The 17,954-nt window shown below is 45.1% G+C and overlaps 1 protein-coding gene across 3 annotated transcripts; it reads right to left on the reverse strand.

Moving 5' to 3' along the window:
• Positions 1-1,635: 1,635 nt before the first annotated feature.
• Positions 1,636-17,017, reverse strand: PLEKHB2 (pleckstrin homology domain containing B2). 3 transcript variants are annotated; one of them, XM_041486816.1, is made up of 9 exons: positions 16,950-16,964; positions 14,141-14,211; positions 13,689-13,738; positions 12,912-13,064; positions 12,080-12,182; positions 11,148-11,187; positions 8,902-8,991; positions 7,636-7,750; positions 1,636-5,642 (listed from the first exon to the last, which is right to left on the reverse strand). In XM_041486816.1, the coding sequence occupies exons 3-9, from the start codon at positions 13,723-13,725 to the stop codon at positions 5,506-5,508; spliced, it is 675 nt and encodes a 224-aa protein (XP_041342750.1). In that variant the 5' UTR covers positions 13,726-13,738; positions 14,141-14,211; positions 16,950-16,964; the 3' UTR covers positions 1,636-5,505. The 3 variants fall into 3 exon arrangements, with proteins under 3 accessions (XP_041342750.1, XP_041342749.1, XP_041342751.1); XM_041486815.1 differs by lacking the exon at positions 14,141-14,211 and having other exon boundaries at positions 13,689-13,736; positions 16,950-17,017; XM_041486817.1 differs by lacking the exons at positions 14,141-14,211; positions 16,950-16,964 and adding an exon at positions 16,932-16,944 and having other exon boundaries at positions 13,689-13,736.
• Between the last annotated feature and the right edge of the window lie 937 nt (positions 17,018-17,954).

The raw sequence follows: 17,954 nt of genomic DNA on the forward strand, positions 1-17,954 counted from the left end.
CTCAGTTAGGTGCAGGACTTTCTGCTGGTCTCCAAACCTGGGAGTGGCTGTGGCCTGCTGGCTGGGAGCATCCAGGGGCACAGCTGATGGATGGCAGGAGATGCAGCTGCTGCTTGGGGTAAGCTCACCTCAGCCCCCATGCACCTGGCCCCAGAAAGCCCAGGGGGCTTATCAGGGCTCACTCTTTTTGACTTTAGCTGTCATACTTTGCAAAATGCATGGTTAATCTTGGTACATAAAGTACATGGAGGATTGGGTAGAATCAGTATTGCATCCACCATAGTCAGTCAGGTGAAGCTCAGCATTGTTGGTCTGAAACTTTCCCAACCTGCCCCTTAAAAATCATCACATGGCTCTTAAACTTGAAATTATTAATGCAGATACACTGGAGCTTTTATATGCCCTGTGAGTCCTGGAGCCTTTTAGAGATGCATCAAGAACTCTGAAACCCATTGAGATGCTCTGTGGCACATGGGAGTTCCAAACCAGCTGGGCCTGTGCCAGCCAGCTGGGACCAGCTCTGGTTTGTGGTTAGTGACTGATCATGGCATACGGGGTGGGAGGGACACTCTCAGCTCCACTGAAATTCAGGGAACACTGAGTTCACTGCAATGCAGTGCAGTAGAACTGCAACAGGAGAGAGGGACAAATGCAGGTGCTTTTAGGAATACAACCCAAGTTAATTATGGCAGTGGCATTTTGCAACCACAAAGAGGAGAGGGAATGCAGGAGCAGAGGCAAAGCCCATTCTCTAAGCTGTTGGAAGCTCAGGAAGGTGTGCAGCTGCTTAGCCTTACACAGCAAATCTAGTTCCCTAACTTGTGGTGCAGAGAATTTCAGTACAAGTGGGTTCGGATGGGTAGGGTTGGGTATATATGATATGCTAGTAAATCCATCATATGGAACTGCTGACTGACAAAACAGGCACAGTCAACGTAGCGTGCTGTGGAGAAAAGCACTGCATACTCTGACATTAGCTGATGGGTTGAAATAGCAGTTTTGTTTTCATTCCTTCCCCACTTTAGAGGCTAAAAACCCACCCCACCCCACCCCACCCCACAGCAGTAAAAATTAAATGTGCACAGAGCAGGGATACTGTTTTACAAAATGTACTGTGATCCTTTGGATTAGAAGTTTAATTCCCTGCAAATATGCAAGATTGTCTGCCTTTAGGAGGCAGGGCTAGCTGTGGTCATTTAGTGTCTTTGTCAAAGCAAACTTATTGATTGTACCCAACTGATCTGAAGCAATTCATAAACAGGAAATACCAATACAGCAACCAGTAGCATTTTGCCCAGAGCAACATCTGTGCTCCAAGCAGCTTAGTCTAACACTAAACAGTACAAATCTGTTGATAACACAATGTCAAATGGTAAATCTGGATCAGTGTTGCATATATCCAAGATTAAACACTTCTGAGTCAAAGCCTTCAACTCCATTAGAAATAAATAAGTCTTAATTCTAATATTGGTATAGTGGTGTTAGTGTGGAGTTACTTTGCTGATTTCACAGACCTTACATCATGCTTATTAAATGGCAACTGAGATGCCCAAGGTATGTCAGCCTGAGCTGTCTGCACTCCAGCTAAATGAGAAGTGCTGAATGAAGGCTAGTAAACATGTCAAGACAAAATAATGACACTAAATATGATTTTTATTGCTATGGTTATTTTGCTATAAATTAACAATGAGAATGAGGACATACAGTAAAAGCTGCAGTAAAGACAGGGAGTGCACAAGAACATAAAGGTTCTGGAAGGGAAACTTGTTGCATGCTACCCTCCATGATTTGCACAGTCTTATGCTGAGGAGGAGAAGCACAAACACATCTCACGAACATGGGTGTGAATTTTCTCCTCCACCCCTCTTGCGTAGCTGGTTCCATCACCTACTGAATCTTCACTGAAGAACAAAGTAAGCCAGGGTTGGATGACATGCAGGGTAGCTCCATCTGGACACTGCTCAGAATGTGCTTCAGCACTGGGGGAGGTATGTCTTTGCTGGAAGTCAGTGCAGTTGTTCTGTACAGAAACTCTGCCCACCTCCTCCTCCCTAGTCCATAAGCCTTTACCCACTCACTGGAAGAGACTGGCTCTCCCTCAAATTCATGCAAAAGGAGCCAACAGCTATGTTTTCACATGTAACTCAGAATAACCCTGACTGACCTCTTTAATGTGCTCAGACTTATCAGAGAGCTGAGCATTCCCACCCTGCTCTCAGGAAGCCTGGCTCTGTCCAGCTGTCCATAACTGCGAGCCCAAAAGTAACAAGTCCCATATGAACATCTGGACTCATGACCTCCTCACTTCTGAACAGACTGGCACTGCTGTACAACAGATTTATCCTTGCCTGACAGTGTCCACTGCGCAAAAACAGTGCCACTGTGGTACCTGTGAACCTCTCATAGCTTTAGGGGGCTTCAGTATTGGGCCCAAAGCAGGAATGTGTACTATGCAAATATAACTGGAATTAGAGCAATGAATAGCACCATTCAGAAACAATCATTTCAATCTGCTTTGAAAATTATCTTGCCACCCCTGCAGCCTCTTCCCATGACTGTGGTATCAGTGGTCTGCAGAACCTGGCATGGTTGTCCCTGCAAGCCCCAGATCCCATCTCCTTCATCTCACAGCATCACCCACACCAACTGCAGATACATGAAGTGCAGAAAAAGGCTATTGAGTCACAACTGTGCATCCAGCCAGACATTCCTGTGCATCTGACCAAAGCTCTGCTCTGTTCCTGAGCAACAGGAGACACGGGCCTGTCTTCAGGAAGCAAGTCTGAGCTTCAACAACCAGAGACTTAAGATGGCACTCCATGCTGCTGCTTTGTGCACCAGGATGTTGCCATTTCTGTCTCTGCAATGAGATCAGAAAGGCTACAAGCACCTGCAGGGAGATAACTGTGCTCTTGATTTCAGGCTCTAGCACAAGCTTGTACACTTGCTTTCTGGGTTCTAAATGCCTGTGCTTCTGAGATAGAAAATAGTTCATGATTGTTGTATAAAAGCAACCTATTGTTTCCAAGCTGAAACTACAATCTTTGGCTTTTAATTTGTAGTGTATTTTCCATTGAGAAATGTAAGGTTATTTTCTTAATGGGGAATTACTTACAATTTCAACTTTTAAAAAGACTATTTTTTTTATTTTCAACCCAGGAATGTTTTGCAATCAACAATCTTTATTTTATATACTTCTCTTGAAGAAACTAGGGACCTAGACAGAGTTATCTCCTGAAAACACAAAAGATATGTTCCCCTGCTGTGACTAACAGTTCTTCTGGAAAAAAGCCCAAACCAAAACAAAAAACCCAGCTCATTCACTTTTTCTTATCCTTTCCCAGGCACTAGGAAATTCAGAAAGTCATATGATGCCCAGTGATTTTATTCTCCCCCACTCCTTACAAGTTAAGAATCACAGAGGATTAGGAGGAGATGGAGGCATTCTGCAGAACAACCCAAACAGCAGCATAGACCTGTAATCAAACTCACCTCTTATAGGGCTTTTTAAAAGGGCAGACATGTTTGTCCACTTACATTCCATCCCTTTCTGACCTCAGGGTCTCTAAGAGAGCTTCAGTAGTGTACTGCAATTTCTTTTGGTTTGGACTAGCAATAGGAAACTTTCACTTCAGTCCTCTTTTGCACTTCCAGAATGTCCTTTCAGTACATTTGACTGGCTGAACACGTGCAGCTTGTGTTAACCTGTGAAAGGACATGCTTGCACACTGGTGTACAGCTCAGAGCCAGCATCCTGAAGGCAGTTTACCTTCCCTGGATTAGGCCACTCCTAGTAAAGCAGCACAATGACATTTGTCTGTTTACTTCCAGTGATTCCACTTGGTTGAGTTAGTCCTAAGGCTCATGAAAGCCTAGTGCTTCCCCTGGCTGCTACCCAAACTCTTGTCCAGGACCTCTATTGCTTAAATAAGTAGGACAGAGCCAAGAGAATTTTAGGATGAAATAGAGAAGATTGGGACTTCAGCTAAATTTATATGGGTGCAAGTTCTCATCTATTTTCATCTTTCCTGACATGAAACCCTGTGAACCATAAGGAAATTAACCTTCTTCTAAATGGAAGCATAAGTAAGACTTAACATTAAGCCAGTATGCGAATACAGGAAGCTAAAAGTGGAAGTATAAAAATAAGTCCTCTTACTATAAGAGCTCAGCTTAGGCACCCTGCCTCATTTACCTGAACAAGAAAGCCCATGCATTTCTTCAGAGCTTTCTTTCCTTGCCAAGCACAGCTCAGCATGGATTAAACCAGGCCATGTAACACACAAAACAGCTGCACTCCACGGGACAGCACGCTGTGTAGAGAAACCACACATACAAGCAAAGCCAGACAGGTTCCTTGGAGTGTTTTCCTCAACAAGTCATGGAGGGAAGAGGAGACCTGCTGAATGTGAGGGGGAAATGTACATACAACAAACCCAGGCTCAGCTGTGCTCAAAATTAATTGCAAATAAGGAACCTGGTTCAGCAAACCTTGGTGGCTAAGAGGCAGCCATCTTATCCTAGCCCTGCAAGGCAGCTGATATCAAAGTGCCTGTGTGCAAGGTCTACTTGTTTTGCTTGTCTCTCCCCTCCTGTTCCTGCCTGCAGAGGGGCTGGCAGGCCCAACAGAGCAAGGGCTGTTCAAGTTCCTTCTCCTCCTGCAGCCTCTGCAGAGCCCTGGCAGTAAGGAGCAGAGACAATGGCTAGCTCCTAGCAATGCAGCTGCTGCAGTGTCTGAAGCTGCTGTTCTGCAGACACCTGCAAAGCTAAAGATCCAGTACTTCCATCTGACCAGAGAAGAGTCATCCAGGATAAAGAGGGAGCTGGAACAACAAACACTGCTCTTCCTTGCCACGGGTCAGTCACATTTCTGGGAGAATGAAAGAATTGAGGAGTGCTGCTGCTTCTTAGTGGTTTGCTCATACATTCTCAGAGACAACTTCACCTGGATGGTGTGAGGGGCAGGTACAGGGCTGCACCTAAGAAAACACACTACCATCTGCAGGCAAGTCTGAAAACTAAAAAAAAAAAAAAAAAACCTCAAGCATGGCAGACTGTCTAATGCCAAGGAATCTTTGCTGAGCTCTATGTTTTTCCAGGGAATGTTTAAAAGCCAGTAGTATGTGCATACTAATGCAAGACTCCTGTTAATCTCTTATTTGAACTAGACCTTAGACCCCGCCCCCCCCCAAAAAAAATCTTTTTTCCTATGGTGTTTACAATAACAGTCTATTCATAAAGCAGGTGACTGCTACCACGTGACACTGGTGCTCATGTTGATCCTGAACATCAGACCAGAATTCAAGAGCAGCACATGCCATTTCCAACCACTTAACTAAATGGTGCCTTCAAACTCTCATTAAGACAGTTAAGAATCAGTTATTAAGATGTCACTACTGAAAAATAACTATTGCATTTTTCAAAGTTTAACAGTAAACAACATTGCCAATATATTATTGCACACAATAAAGGGGTTTGGAACTACAGAGATAAGGAAAGGGGAATCTAGAAGACCCAGAAGAGTGACCCCAGAGCCATTCCAGTTGCTGCTCCAGCCAGCATGCCCAGTGCAAGGTCTCCATCGCTGTCACGGTAACGCTCTCGGATGATGACATGGTTTGCAGGGGGCTGCCCATAAGGTCCTAGGAAATAAGAGGTTGTTGGGAGAAGGGCAAAAGAAATGTGTATCTTAATGCATACGCTGCAATTTCAAAACAGGCTGTTCTTTCACCTTCTTCCTTCAAATGAATACTAATATTTTGTCAGCTGCACAGGTAGGATACATTTCTGCTTTGGATTCAGCCTCCACATTAATTAAATCCAAGCAACACTTCTAGCCCTGTAACAGCTTAATATCTGTGAGGAAAACTCATCACAAATGTAATAGTGAACATTGTTCTGCAAAGACCCTATTAATTACTTGTATTCACTTTGTGGATTTAATGTAAGAAATGGGTCTAAAAATTGATTCAGCCTTGAAGTTAAGGCAAATAGTTTAATTCTTTCCCCTTACCCCCTCCCCCTGAAAAAATCTTTGGCAGGTCTCAATCCAGTCATTTGTCTGAAACTGCATCAGTTATTTACATGTACTGCCTACTGCAATTCAGCCTTCACACCTTGGACTGATCTGTGGGGTGGTGACGGCTGCTACATTTCTGTTCAGATGAAGATTAGCCAGTAGGAAGAAATTAACTTGGACTCAAGAAGCCACCAAATGACCTCTGCTCTGTAACAGCCTTGTAACAGCTTCACCTGTCATGTTTTCTGATTCAACTCCTAGTTGCAAAGCAAACATAACAGTACTGGTTTCCCTTCCAGACATTTCAGGGAGATTAAATATCCTTGAAAATCTCACAATGGTGTTTTGTAACAGATTCTTAAGTAATCCAACTAAATACAACTAGGAGAGGCTTTCACTGACTCTCAACAATGCATGACTCTCCCCCCTGAGGACTATGTCACTGCAGAGAAGGAGCAGCAGAGCTGAAGGGACGGGGTTAAGTGAGGTGCTGTGGTGAATCTGAGCCCTAAGGTTTAGTTGTAGTGACTCTGGTGAAGGAAACCACTGAGCCTTGGTTACTATGCCCAACCAGTAACCAGTACCTTAACACACTGGACTTGCAAACTGCTCATGGGTGTTTGATGCTGCATTGTTATCATATGGGTTTGGCCTGCTGGAAGTTTTTAAAAAAAGTTCTTGGGTTTTTAAAAAGCTACTGCTTTTCAGAGCCAACAGGACACACATTCCTCTGTGTTTGAATATGTATCATCTGTACCTTAGGATTTCAGTAACTTACATGAAGAAAACTTTAAAAGCTTTAAAGGCTGATGCACCTCCCTTATAACAAAAAAATGGAAAAGGCAAGTGAAATAACCTGAAAAATGCCAAATGGAAAACAAAATCTCCCTCAAAAGATATAATAAATAAAATATTCTCAGTAGAGATTCTTGTTTGCAGTCAGATCATAAACAATTAGTTTTCTCATTTTTATTACCATATGACTGTAAAGCCCCATTTCTGTAGGACGAGGGCTCTGTGCAAAACTAACCCTAAATTAAGGTGACTGATTAAAAGCACACCCTACAATTTTACTCTTTGCTTCCTGGTTTTGAGATTTAAAGCTATACAAACCTGGACAGAGCAACAGAAGATTTCATTCGGCTGAAGTGCTGCCTTACAGCAGTTCTAGCACATGGGGAAGGAACCAGCTACAACCTTGTTCTGGGAGTAAATTTACCTTTGAAACTTGTGTTTAAATAATTAAACTAGGTTTAAAAGCAGCAGATGAATGAAAATCTCCATCAATGCCCAATATGGAGTACTGAATCACAAAATCACATCTTCTTCTGGCTGTTATACATTTCCTTAGGAAACATGCTGTATGCTTCAAAAGGAGTTTATAAAGCAATGTAACTATGCTGAGATCACATTGGGAAGGTTAAATCCCTTAAAAGCAATTTCACTGCAGTCCCCTTGTTGTGAAAGGATGAGTGGACTGGCTTCCAGTTCCAGGTCAGGTTTTTTTCTCTGTGTGCAGGACTGGTGGCTGGTAAAGGATGGTGATTAATAGAGCTGAACCAAGAAAGATTGACTCAAATAGCTTCTTTGGGAAGGTGGAAGATGTGGCTGATTACCTTGGTATGGATACTGGTAGGGCAGAGCATAAGCTTGTCCATTGGAGGCATAGAAGATCTGAGGGCCCACAGGGGGGTACGCACCATTGTACTGATCATAGCCATAGCCATAAACCTGGGGAGATTACAAAGGGCTGTTACACAAGTGCACTCTGCTAGGGATCCAATCAAGCACCCTGTTCAATCTGCCTTCGTGTCTAATGTAATTAAAATTTCACTAAAGTATTCAGGCTGTCCTGCTATAGCCAGTCTACTCCCTGGAATGAATTCAGAACAGTTGCTTGAAAAAAAAGGCACTCCTAAGCAGCATTTGCTGTCTTCCTTTCCTGGACAGGCAACAGCAGAGGCAGGGCCTGGATCATCAGGCAGAGGCACAGCAGCCCTGCCAGCTTCTCCTCTCTGCCCTCATGCCAACAGCAGCTCTCTGGGGAGCTCAGAAGTGCCAGGAAGGCAGCAGCCAATCCCAAAAAAATCCAGCCAGCCCTCCAAGAGGGTACACTGGAAGCAAATGTCAGATTAAAGATAAATGCTCTAGAGCTGTATGCTTTAGAAGCATACATTTTTTCTCTTTTTTTTTTTTTTTCATTGTATTTCACTTTTTTCTCCAAAAGAGAATGCTGCACAGAGGAAGCTTCCACCACAACTCATTCTTAACAAGAATGAGAGGCTGGAGCAGCTACTGCAACAAGCAATAGTGCTCCAAACTATCCCCTAACATATTACTGCACATCACTAAGCACATCCAGAATTCCCCAACATATCCTGGTTGGTGCCAAAGCTACTCCTTCACTGCAAAAGAACTGTGTATCCAGGAACTAGAGTTATTGTGTTGCTGTGACATCTTGGTACAAAATCCTTACATGTTAGAAGTGGCCATTCCAGTACACCCTATTTCTAAAACTCCTGATCTTACACCTTTCCAGTGCTTGCACAACATCAAAGTGTAGTTACACCTCCTTATGTTAGAAGCTGCACAACCAATATATTTGAAGATCAGCCAAATAAATTCTGTCTCTCAGAAGCTTTATTTTTCAAGTTCTGAGCAGCCACCCCTTTATACACCTCCCAATCAAACGTGTCTCATCCTTTTCAAAGGAAATCCATCTCAAATAAGAGCAGCAATAGACTGATAGTGTCTTACTCTCTGCTGTTGTAAAAGCTTTAAAGCTGGGTGTAAGAGTACATTGCAGAGCACTTTGTGAGTGCTTGAAGGAGGCTGCTCCTGCTGCTTCACTCATGTTAATGGTTCCTGACTGCAGCTCTTACCTCAGGTGATGGTGTGGCATAAGCTGTGTAGGGAGGAGGGGCTGAGGAAATGGCTGTCTCATCATACACCACATCAGATCCCACGTAGCCCTAAACACCAAGGACAGAGAGCACTTATCACCTGTTCCTACAGACAGACAGAGCAGTCTAAGGATTAAAACTTAATGACCCTAAAGAAAAAGTAACCTTTAGCCACACTGCATGTTAAGAAAGCAGTGAGTACCTTGCAAAGGCTGCAGAAAGAAAGTACCTGGAGACTAGACCTGGGAGAATACAAATTCCTGATCAGCCACAGAAAGGAGCCATCAAATTTTTCCTTGTGTGTGTGCCACAGACAGGGAAATATGCACATATGTGTACACGCAAGCACCCTGGCTCCTTCCACCATTCCAGAGCCTCAGATTTAGAAATTACCCTCCTGTTCATTTTCTGTTTTCAGATAAAGAAATCTTCACAACTAAACCGGCTGCTTCCTGGCACCCTAGAGTTATTGTATCACCAAGTGATCACTTGGTATCACCAAGTTCTGCAGAAGCAGGTAAAGGAAACAAATGCAGTAGCCAAAAGTGGTACCTGAGTGGTACCTCTGAGGCAGAGGTGGTAACACTTGAGTCCATTTAGAATAAGTTCTCAAAGACAATTAAGATTTCTTACACTACCTTTGTATTCTTGCCCCTAATATCCAAAATCTACAGTGATGCTCTTATTCCCTTTTCCAAGGGAAAAGCCAGCTCCCATTCTTTAATTCACAAGGGAACATTTTAATAAATCAACAGCAAATGTTGTATTATCTCTTGGACTGATGAAATCATGGCATTTGAGGAAATAATATGGTTATATCCCAAGTCAAACTCATGGTGAAGATTCTAAGGACTGCTTGAAACACTGTTAAAATACTATATGAAGTGGTATTTCCATCACCTGAGAAATCTGCTCACATCTTAGCAGTAAATGTGCTCTGCCCTGCCACAGGGATCTCTGTACAAGCAATGCACAAGCCTGCAAACCTGTAAATGATACAGTTCTCAAAGCCAAGGTGATCACCCCACTGTTCCAGTGAAGTTAGGAGGTATTGCTGGATGCTTGGAATTTTTGAAAAGTGTGTCACACACCTACAGACTCAAACCCACTTCCCCAGTTAGTCCAAGTCCTCATTGGACATCTTTAATAGCTTTGGAAGATGTTAATTTATGTAATATGTGTATTAATTTGTGTAGAGGGCTACCTGAGTAGCCTTGGGGTCTGCCTTGGCTGACCAAGGTCAGCACTGCCACATTCTGAGCCATCTATCAAGGCTGCCAGCAGTGTCAGGGGCATGAAAATAGCAGTTCCCATTTCCTGAAACCAGGAGCCACCATCTCACACACCTAAAACTAGAGCAGACAGACCATGAGTGTTGTGTCCTCTGCATGAGGACAAATCCTTCAGTTCTCATTTAAGGCCACAGGCAGTGTAGCCTGGCTGCAGTCAGAGGCAGTCATGTCTGGGGTAGTTGTGCCATGACATGTGTTTGCTTTGGGTATCTACAAATCCAAGTTATATCATCTGACAGATGCCCCAGTACAGCGGCAATGTTTATGTGACCCATCAGAAACTGAGATAAGCTTCTACAAAACACAGCATTTCCCCTGGAACAGAAACACCTCGGGTTGGTTCAGCCTAGTCATCCAAGGAAAGCTGCAGAGTACTCTGGAAGGCAGCCTAAAGGAAAAACAAATTGCAGAAAATGCAGAGGTAATACACTCCTCTTCAGCATGCCTGCACTCCCCTCCAAGCATTTCACTCTTCCCCGTGTTGGTGCCAAGAAGCATCCCACAGTGGAATGGATCTACATTAACAAACAGCTGCTGTGTAGTAAGCTTCCTTTAGCACTGCACCCACCTGGGAGGCAACAAACACTAGGAGTAAAAAGTTCATTTTTGCTGGTTGCAGAAGATTTGCTTATTGCCCACAGCCTCAATGCCCACAGACCAGCTTTCCAAACATTCACTTCCACCCAGAGAAATCATTCCTTTAAATCATTATTTTCCACACAGCACGTATTTGCCTGGACGTGGCTGCAAGGATGTGTTTGTGATCCAGAGAATCATTCTCCTCCCCACCCACAAGCTTTACTATCATGCTCATGACCCTGTTTTTCTGTAGCACAGAAGGATGGAACATGATTTCAGAACTAAACTGCTGGACCACACAGAACACTGATGTGCTGCTTCTCTATCACTATAAAGTCTAGGTAGGACACTCACTGTGTTTGTTCTGGCATCCTGGAGAGCAATTTTCCATGCCCTGCAAAAAAAACCCCCATTGGTTAGTGGAACACTGATAAAAATTAATGCCACCTTTTTCTTTCAGGTCAATGACACAAACAAGGCTAGCAACTAGAGGTACTGCAGGAGCAGAGTTTTAGGTACTACATGTGTCAAAGCCTAATGAGAACTCAAATGAATGCACAAAAGTGTTACATCAAGACTAAGAAATAATTACTTCCTTTGCAGAGCTGAGAAAGAACGAGGAGGAGCAAGAGGAGGAATGGATGCAGTTTTGGAGGTCCTTGTTGCAAACACAACAGGTGGGAAATATGCAATCCTGCTTAGGATGAGGTAATGAGAAGAGATGCACCCCAGCAGAACAGCTCATCTGTGCTGATTAGAGCAGAGGCCTTGCTGCTGCTGTTCCCAGGAGGCAGGAACACCTCACCCAGCTCCTCCCCTGCCACGGGGCTGGGAGCATGCTCCAGGAACACACTTCTTGGCAAACAGTGGTCACAGAAGTTACCTAATTCTACAGCCCAGTTCAGCTGAGAGTTCACAATCATGGAATATTCCTCCTATTGCTACTGGGATGTCCTTGAGCTAATGCCACATCATGTGCTCTTGAAGAATGGCAAAAGCTTAAAAAAATCTGTTCTACAAGTCTTGCATTAATCATAGTAATCATATTCTTCTACTCCTCCTCACCCTTCAGTGTTTCAGTGACTTAACTTGCAGTTAGTTTGCATGAGCTAGACAACTTCTAGGAGATATATTGGGTTTGTCACTGAAAACCTGCTTTTATTTGCTTGAAAACTTTCTTTAAACATTTCTCTGAAAGTTAGGAGGGAGGAAAATAACTAGGGAGGGAGATAAAGAGGGATAAAAGAGGGAGAAGCATCAAAACCATTATTCTCTGGCTGTCTTACAGGCAGTCATCTGCACTCTCTGCGCAGAGGTTGACTGTCTTCCCATCACGGCAAACAATCTGCAGTAAACAGTCTCTCTGCTTCCCCTCTGGAGGCTGGAAATCTGAGTGAGAAAACAGAGATGAGTTATGAATATAAACAGCATTACATGAGCACATGTACAAGAAGGGAGGCAGTTTAAGCAAGTCTGGACAAATAAACTAGGGCCAGTTGTAGCTGCCTTCCACAACATCAGAATGAGCCCCAGAATGAAATAACCTGTTTTTACTCTGCAGAGTGTCCTGAAAGTAATCAGCTCTGAACACCTTCCCTATGAAATGCAAGTGTCTCACAGCAGAACCAATCCATTCTTAGCAGCAGGTACTCTCCAGCATTTGTGTCCTTCCCTTTTGTCAGCACCAAGTGGAGCACTAACAAATGCCAGAAGGAACTTAGGAAAAACATCTGCTGAGGTTTCCCATTTCTAGCCGTGCCTCTCTGTCCAGCCAGCACTGTGGTTAGCCAGGAAAGCTCTGTACCAGACACACAGTCCTGCTGGGAACATCCCATCCTCCTGCATGCATGGTACACTGTCCTCACTGAGTTTTAACAGGAAGTATCAAACCCTAACCTAACCTATCACATGGTGATACCACACCCTGGGTATCTCTAAAGCAATTTAGGAGTTGGTGGGGTTGAGTTTTTTTTGGAAGGTGGGGGATTCAAGACCAGTGAAGTTGCACACACTTTGGACACGTTTACATCTGCAGTAGTGCTCTATGTGGTATGCTGGGCAGGCACTGAAGTTGTAAAGAATCTCTGGATACACAAATCCTGAAAGTTTCATTATTACCTCGACATTCATTCCCCACTCTGAGGTTGATGCAGTGGATTCGCATGTGGATTTTATCTTCTAGATCACGGCGACTTTGATCATCATAGAATATTAAGCGGCCATCAGACCACAGATCAAACCAGTTCTTCTTCCAACGCCGTAAAATAGTACCTTAAAAATCAGACAGTCACTCTTGAGGGCACATATCAGGAAATATTTCTGTCCTAAAGTTAATAAACCAAGAAATCCTTCACAGTTGCCCCACACAACATTCCAAAAGTGCCAAGCAAAATCCTGTATTACAATATCCCCACTTGGGAATTGGGTGCCGTATTTCATGTAGAATTCAAAGCAAAGCTGGTTTTATTTTAAGTGCATGACCTAATGCTTGAGTTCTAACTTGCTGCAGGAACATGCAGAGGGCATGATTAATTGAAAGACACAAAGTTGAGGTGTCAGGTAAAGTTTTCAAGTCCCCACTTACACAGCACTAATTACAGAGCAGCATCTGAAGCCGAATGCCAGTCAGACACCTCAGATATGTTTATATCCTCTTTCCCAGGATATAAACAGGAATATATCCTGGGAGCACCCAAAGGTCACATGGGAATGCCATCATTACACGTCACTGTGTGACGTATCCTTAAAGTAAAAAGGAAAAAACCAACAAAAACAACCCACAGAACTACTTGTTTTAAGAAAACCTAGGAATTACTCCAACATCAGCTGCTCTGATGTTTTCTGAAGAAATCCCAGTGAAGAGGGAGAGAAGGAAGAGAAAGACCCATGACTTACTTTGCCGGAGCAGCCATCCACTCTTCACAAATGCCATTGTTGCTTAATCTAGTGAGCAGAAGAGGAAGGGGGAGGAGGGAGAAAAGAAGTTGTCAGTATTTCACAATAATACATTAGAAAGAGGCATCTCAGTACCATCTATTAGAGCTGCATGCACCCAGCTCACGTTGCAGAGATGCAGCAGATCCCAGCTGAAGATACTCAGTAAGCACAACTGGTGGTGTAGGACGTAACAAAAGAGCAACTGCTGTGATCCAGCGTGACTGTCAGAGACCACCTTGATGTTTAACTGGCAAACAGAACCCTACAGCTGCTGCACACAGAAATGGGGAAGAGACAGCCTGCAATGACTGCTTCCTGACTCACCAGCAGTTCCTTTCAAAGCCCTTCTCTCTGCATACGTGTACATCCTGTATTCTGCAATCTCAAGTTACCAAGCACTTCTGCCTACCTTTTTTTTTTCCCCTGTACTTCCTCTTCTGTGTTTTTCATTCACTGGCTCAAAGTCCAGTCAAAACAAAAGCTGAAACAGTTTAAACAGGAAGGAGAAAGCTGTTTTTATTACTTGTAGTTCTTTCAAATCATCACTAGCTCGCTCTAAGAATTAAAGTAAGTAAAAGATGAGACTATAAAGTAAGATTCTCAGTTCTCCTCAGCTTTTAAATGAAGCTTGAAATATCATGGCAAGGACTCTGTGTTAAATTCAAGTCATCACACGTGACATTAAATAGTCAGCCACTGCATTCTGGTTTATGAGCATGTTGAAAAATACATCAAACATGGGATATATTGGACAATGTGAATTTATTTTACAGCCTAATGGTGTTCTGATTATTTTTTTAAAGAGATTATAAAACTCAACTATCCAGATGCAATTGAACTTGAAAAGGAAGAACAGAAGCATTTTAAGCCTCCGCTGAGAAGGCTGCTTTTTAGAAATTATTTGTGGGGCCTGTAAGCCAATGGGAGAGACAGACACAACACTGAAACCTAACAAATAACATTCTACTTGTGGCAGCATAAAGGGGGGGGCCATGAGGGGGTGAAAGGTGGCATAGTAGATTTGATAAACAGAAGAACTTCTCCCAGACAAACCTCAGCAGAATGTTTAAAGCTGAGGAGAAGGGAGAAAAAGAAGAGTTTGGTAATCTTCTAGTAAAATATGAAGTTACTAGGCATCCATCTATTTTCTGATCTATGGATTATTACTTGTAGCTGTGTCCTCTTAGACTACTGGGCAAATACTGTAGCACACAAGATTATAACCATCAGGATTTCATATTTAAGGACTGCCACATCCTGCACAGGCTTGGATATGATGGTGAGAACCACCTTCAGGTAAAGTTTGAACTCCAGGATAAACCTCTTACTCTTGACTTTGTACCAGCTTGCTGGGAAAAGAAAGATTCTGCTGAGAGCCCACTTCTGAAAGGGAGTGTCAGACTTCTGTTCTGCTTTAATTGTGGTAACCTGGTCCTGCTCTGGGGTCTGAGCATGCTCTTGTCACCCCTATACACAGAGAGAGCTCCAGAAATAGAGGCCAATTAATTCTTCCAAAGTAACAGAGCAGCACAAGGGACCTGAGGCTCATTCTGCCACCACCCCAACCCAGGTTTCTGTCCCCTTGATTCTCCTTTACAAGCAAACAGTCTACTTGCTCTTCATTTTCACAGGAATGAGTGTCACAGGCATGAGTGTCTCTATGTTTCCATGTCTTCCAGTTTGCCCAATAAGGTGAAATCATTATTTCTGGAGACTGTTTCCTAGGCTACAAGCCAGAAAACAATTTGCATGAACTTCAGTTCTGCTGCAACTGTTACACTAGTGGAATGTTGTTGCTACCTTTAAACCAACTCTGTTACACAATAGCATTAGATTTAACTTAGACACAAAAAGGGGAAGAACCAAAGAAAACCTCTCTCTTAACAAAGTGAGTTTTGCCTGTGATTACAGAACAGCTCATGAAGTCTCACATTCAGAATTTCTCAGAGCTGTCTAAAGCTGCAAGAGCAAACGGGGCTTCAGCAGCTGTACAGCACCTTTCATGTAACCTCGGAGACAGCAAATAAATACCCTTTCCCAATTCAGAGTTTAAGTGCCCAAAACTTCAGCTCTGGAGAGAGAGCAAGGAATCACACAGAAAAATCTGTCAGCACTTAAAGTAGGAGGTGCAAAAACAATTAGATATTCTTCCTTGTCCTTTTTAAGCACAAGGGCTCATTTGAAGTCCTGTACAGTATTCACACTCCTCCTACATGATGTTTAAAAGTGTATTTGCAGAGCTAGAAGATATCCTAGCAAGATCAGCTGCATCTGAGTAGTATTTGCTTGTTAAACCAGCCCAGTGCCACCAACGTGAAAAATGGGACTTAACCAAAGATAAATTAATTTATAACCAATGTGAATAAAAGTGTTCTGGTGACTGAAATCTAAGAGTAGTAGCACTCTAAACTGAACTCAGGTTAGGAATAGATGCAGCAAAGGAATGCTCCCTGGAACAGCAGTTTTCTGCACGGAATATAATGTTGAATACAGTCTGTTCCACTCCCCTTCTTGATAAAACACACTTTAAAATAAAACAAGTGTTTCTCCCTGCAGCTTGTAATCAGCAGTTGAGCTAGCAGTGGGCCCGACCCTGCAATCCGTGCAGATGGAGAGGGCTGAGGCACCAGAGGCAGCTGCGGAGCTGAGCCGGCGGCGCCCGCAGGCCCCCCGCGGTTACTTTACTCTCCGCACCTGGGTAGAGTGCAGGAAGTTCAGACGTAACCCTACCCGGCCCCTCCCGCTCTCAACAGCGCAAGTTTGCTATTTCTGGACTGCCTGGCTCCGGCCCAGCTGCGCAGGCCCTTTCCCCGGGAGCTGTCTGTGCTCTCCGGGCAGCTCCCCGCGCTCGCGGGGCCGCGGCTCCGTCCCAACCCTGCCCGGGCGGTGCTCGCTCCCACCGGGACAGCCCCACGGCAGCCCCCGGCCCACCGCGCCTCTACCCGGCGGGGCACGGCGGCGGCTCCGCTCCGTCCCCGCCAGCTCCGCCCAGCAGCGGCCTGGGCTGGCCTGGCCTGGGCCGCCCCGGGAGCCGCGTCTCGCCCTCCCCGCCGCCGACAGCCGGGTCCCGGCACCGCTCCCGTCCGGGTTTGCGTCCCGCTGACCTCGGCGGGGCTAGCGGCGGTCGGGCCGCCCCCTGGAGCCGGGCCCCCTTGGCTCCCGTCCCCGCCGGCCCTGCCCCAGCCCAGCCGCCGGCCGTACCTGCCTCTCCCCANGTCCCTGCCTCTCCCCGCGCCCGCCGCCGGCCCCGCTCCGCCCGCGGGCAGCGCCAGCCCCGTCCTGACGTCAGCCGCGCCGCCCGGCCCGGAGCCGCGCGGGGAGCGCGCCCGGCCCGGCCGAGGCTCGGCCCGCCGGGACACTGACCCCGTTCCGATCATGCCTTCCCCCGGCGCCGCACGCGCTTTGCCGGCGCTCTAAACCCATCGCCTCCTGCCCGGGCCGGCCGCTGCCGCAGTGGCGGCCTCACTGCACTAGGCGGTTCTTTTCACAGGTTTTTTCTTTTCTTCCACAGTTTCTGATCTCACGCCGCGGAACCGCAACTGAGATAGGCAGGCGCTTGGTTCAGGCAGTCCCGCAAGCAGCGCGGCCAGGAGAGGCCGGCTGCTCTGTGAGCTGTTCCGTAAGGCGGCCGGCGGCCGCGCTCGCCCCGCAGCTCCGCGCTCTGCCGGGGTCCGTGCTGCCCGCGCTGACAGCGGCACCCACGGGCGCTGCGCCGTGCCACCGCCTAATTAACTCCATCACCGCAACTGTGTTTCTAACGCAAAATGTATGGGATGGTTACTCTGGAAAATGAGAACAACCTCTAATGGAGATGTAATATTTCCCCTGATTGATGGGATTTCCTCTTAGAACTTTTTCCGGGCTCATTCTAGCAGCCTAGGAGGGAATACCACTATTATAACAACCGTAAATAAAAAGAAAAAAAAAAAAAACAACATTAATTTGTTTGCTTCAATCTCTTTAAGCCTCGATAATACAGAAATAATATTCATCATAGATACAAGTTGACTCAATCTGTCAACAAGCTCCTCAAATTCCTCCTACCCATCTATTATCTCTTCTTGAGCACAACAGCAGTTCTAACTAGAAATTACATAGAGAGCCTGTGGCCCTGTACTTCAAGGCTGTAGTGTGGCCTTTGCTTTCATGTATCTCTGAAGGACCAGAAAAGTGGTGTAGGCAGAACAAGGGGGATAAAAAGACATCATCTATCTGTGAACAGAA

This window comes from Pyrgilauda ruficollis, unplaced genomic scaffold (assembly GCF_017590135.1).
Source record: "Pyrgilauda ruficollis isolate IOZ18807 unplaced genomic scaffold, ASM1759013v1 scaffold79, whole genome shotgun sequence".
NCBI lineage: Eukaryota > Metazoa > Chordata > Aves > Passeriformes > Passeridae > Pyrgilauda > Pyrgilauda ruficollis.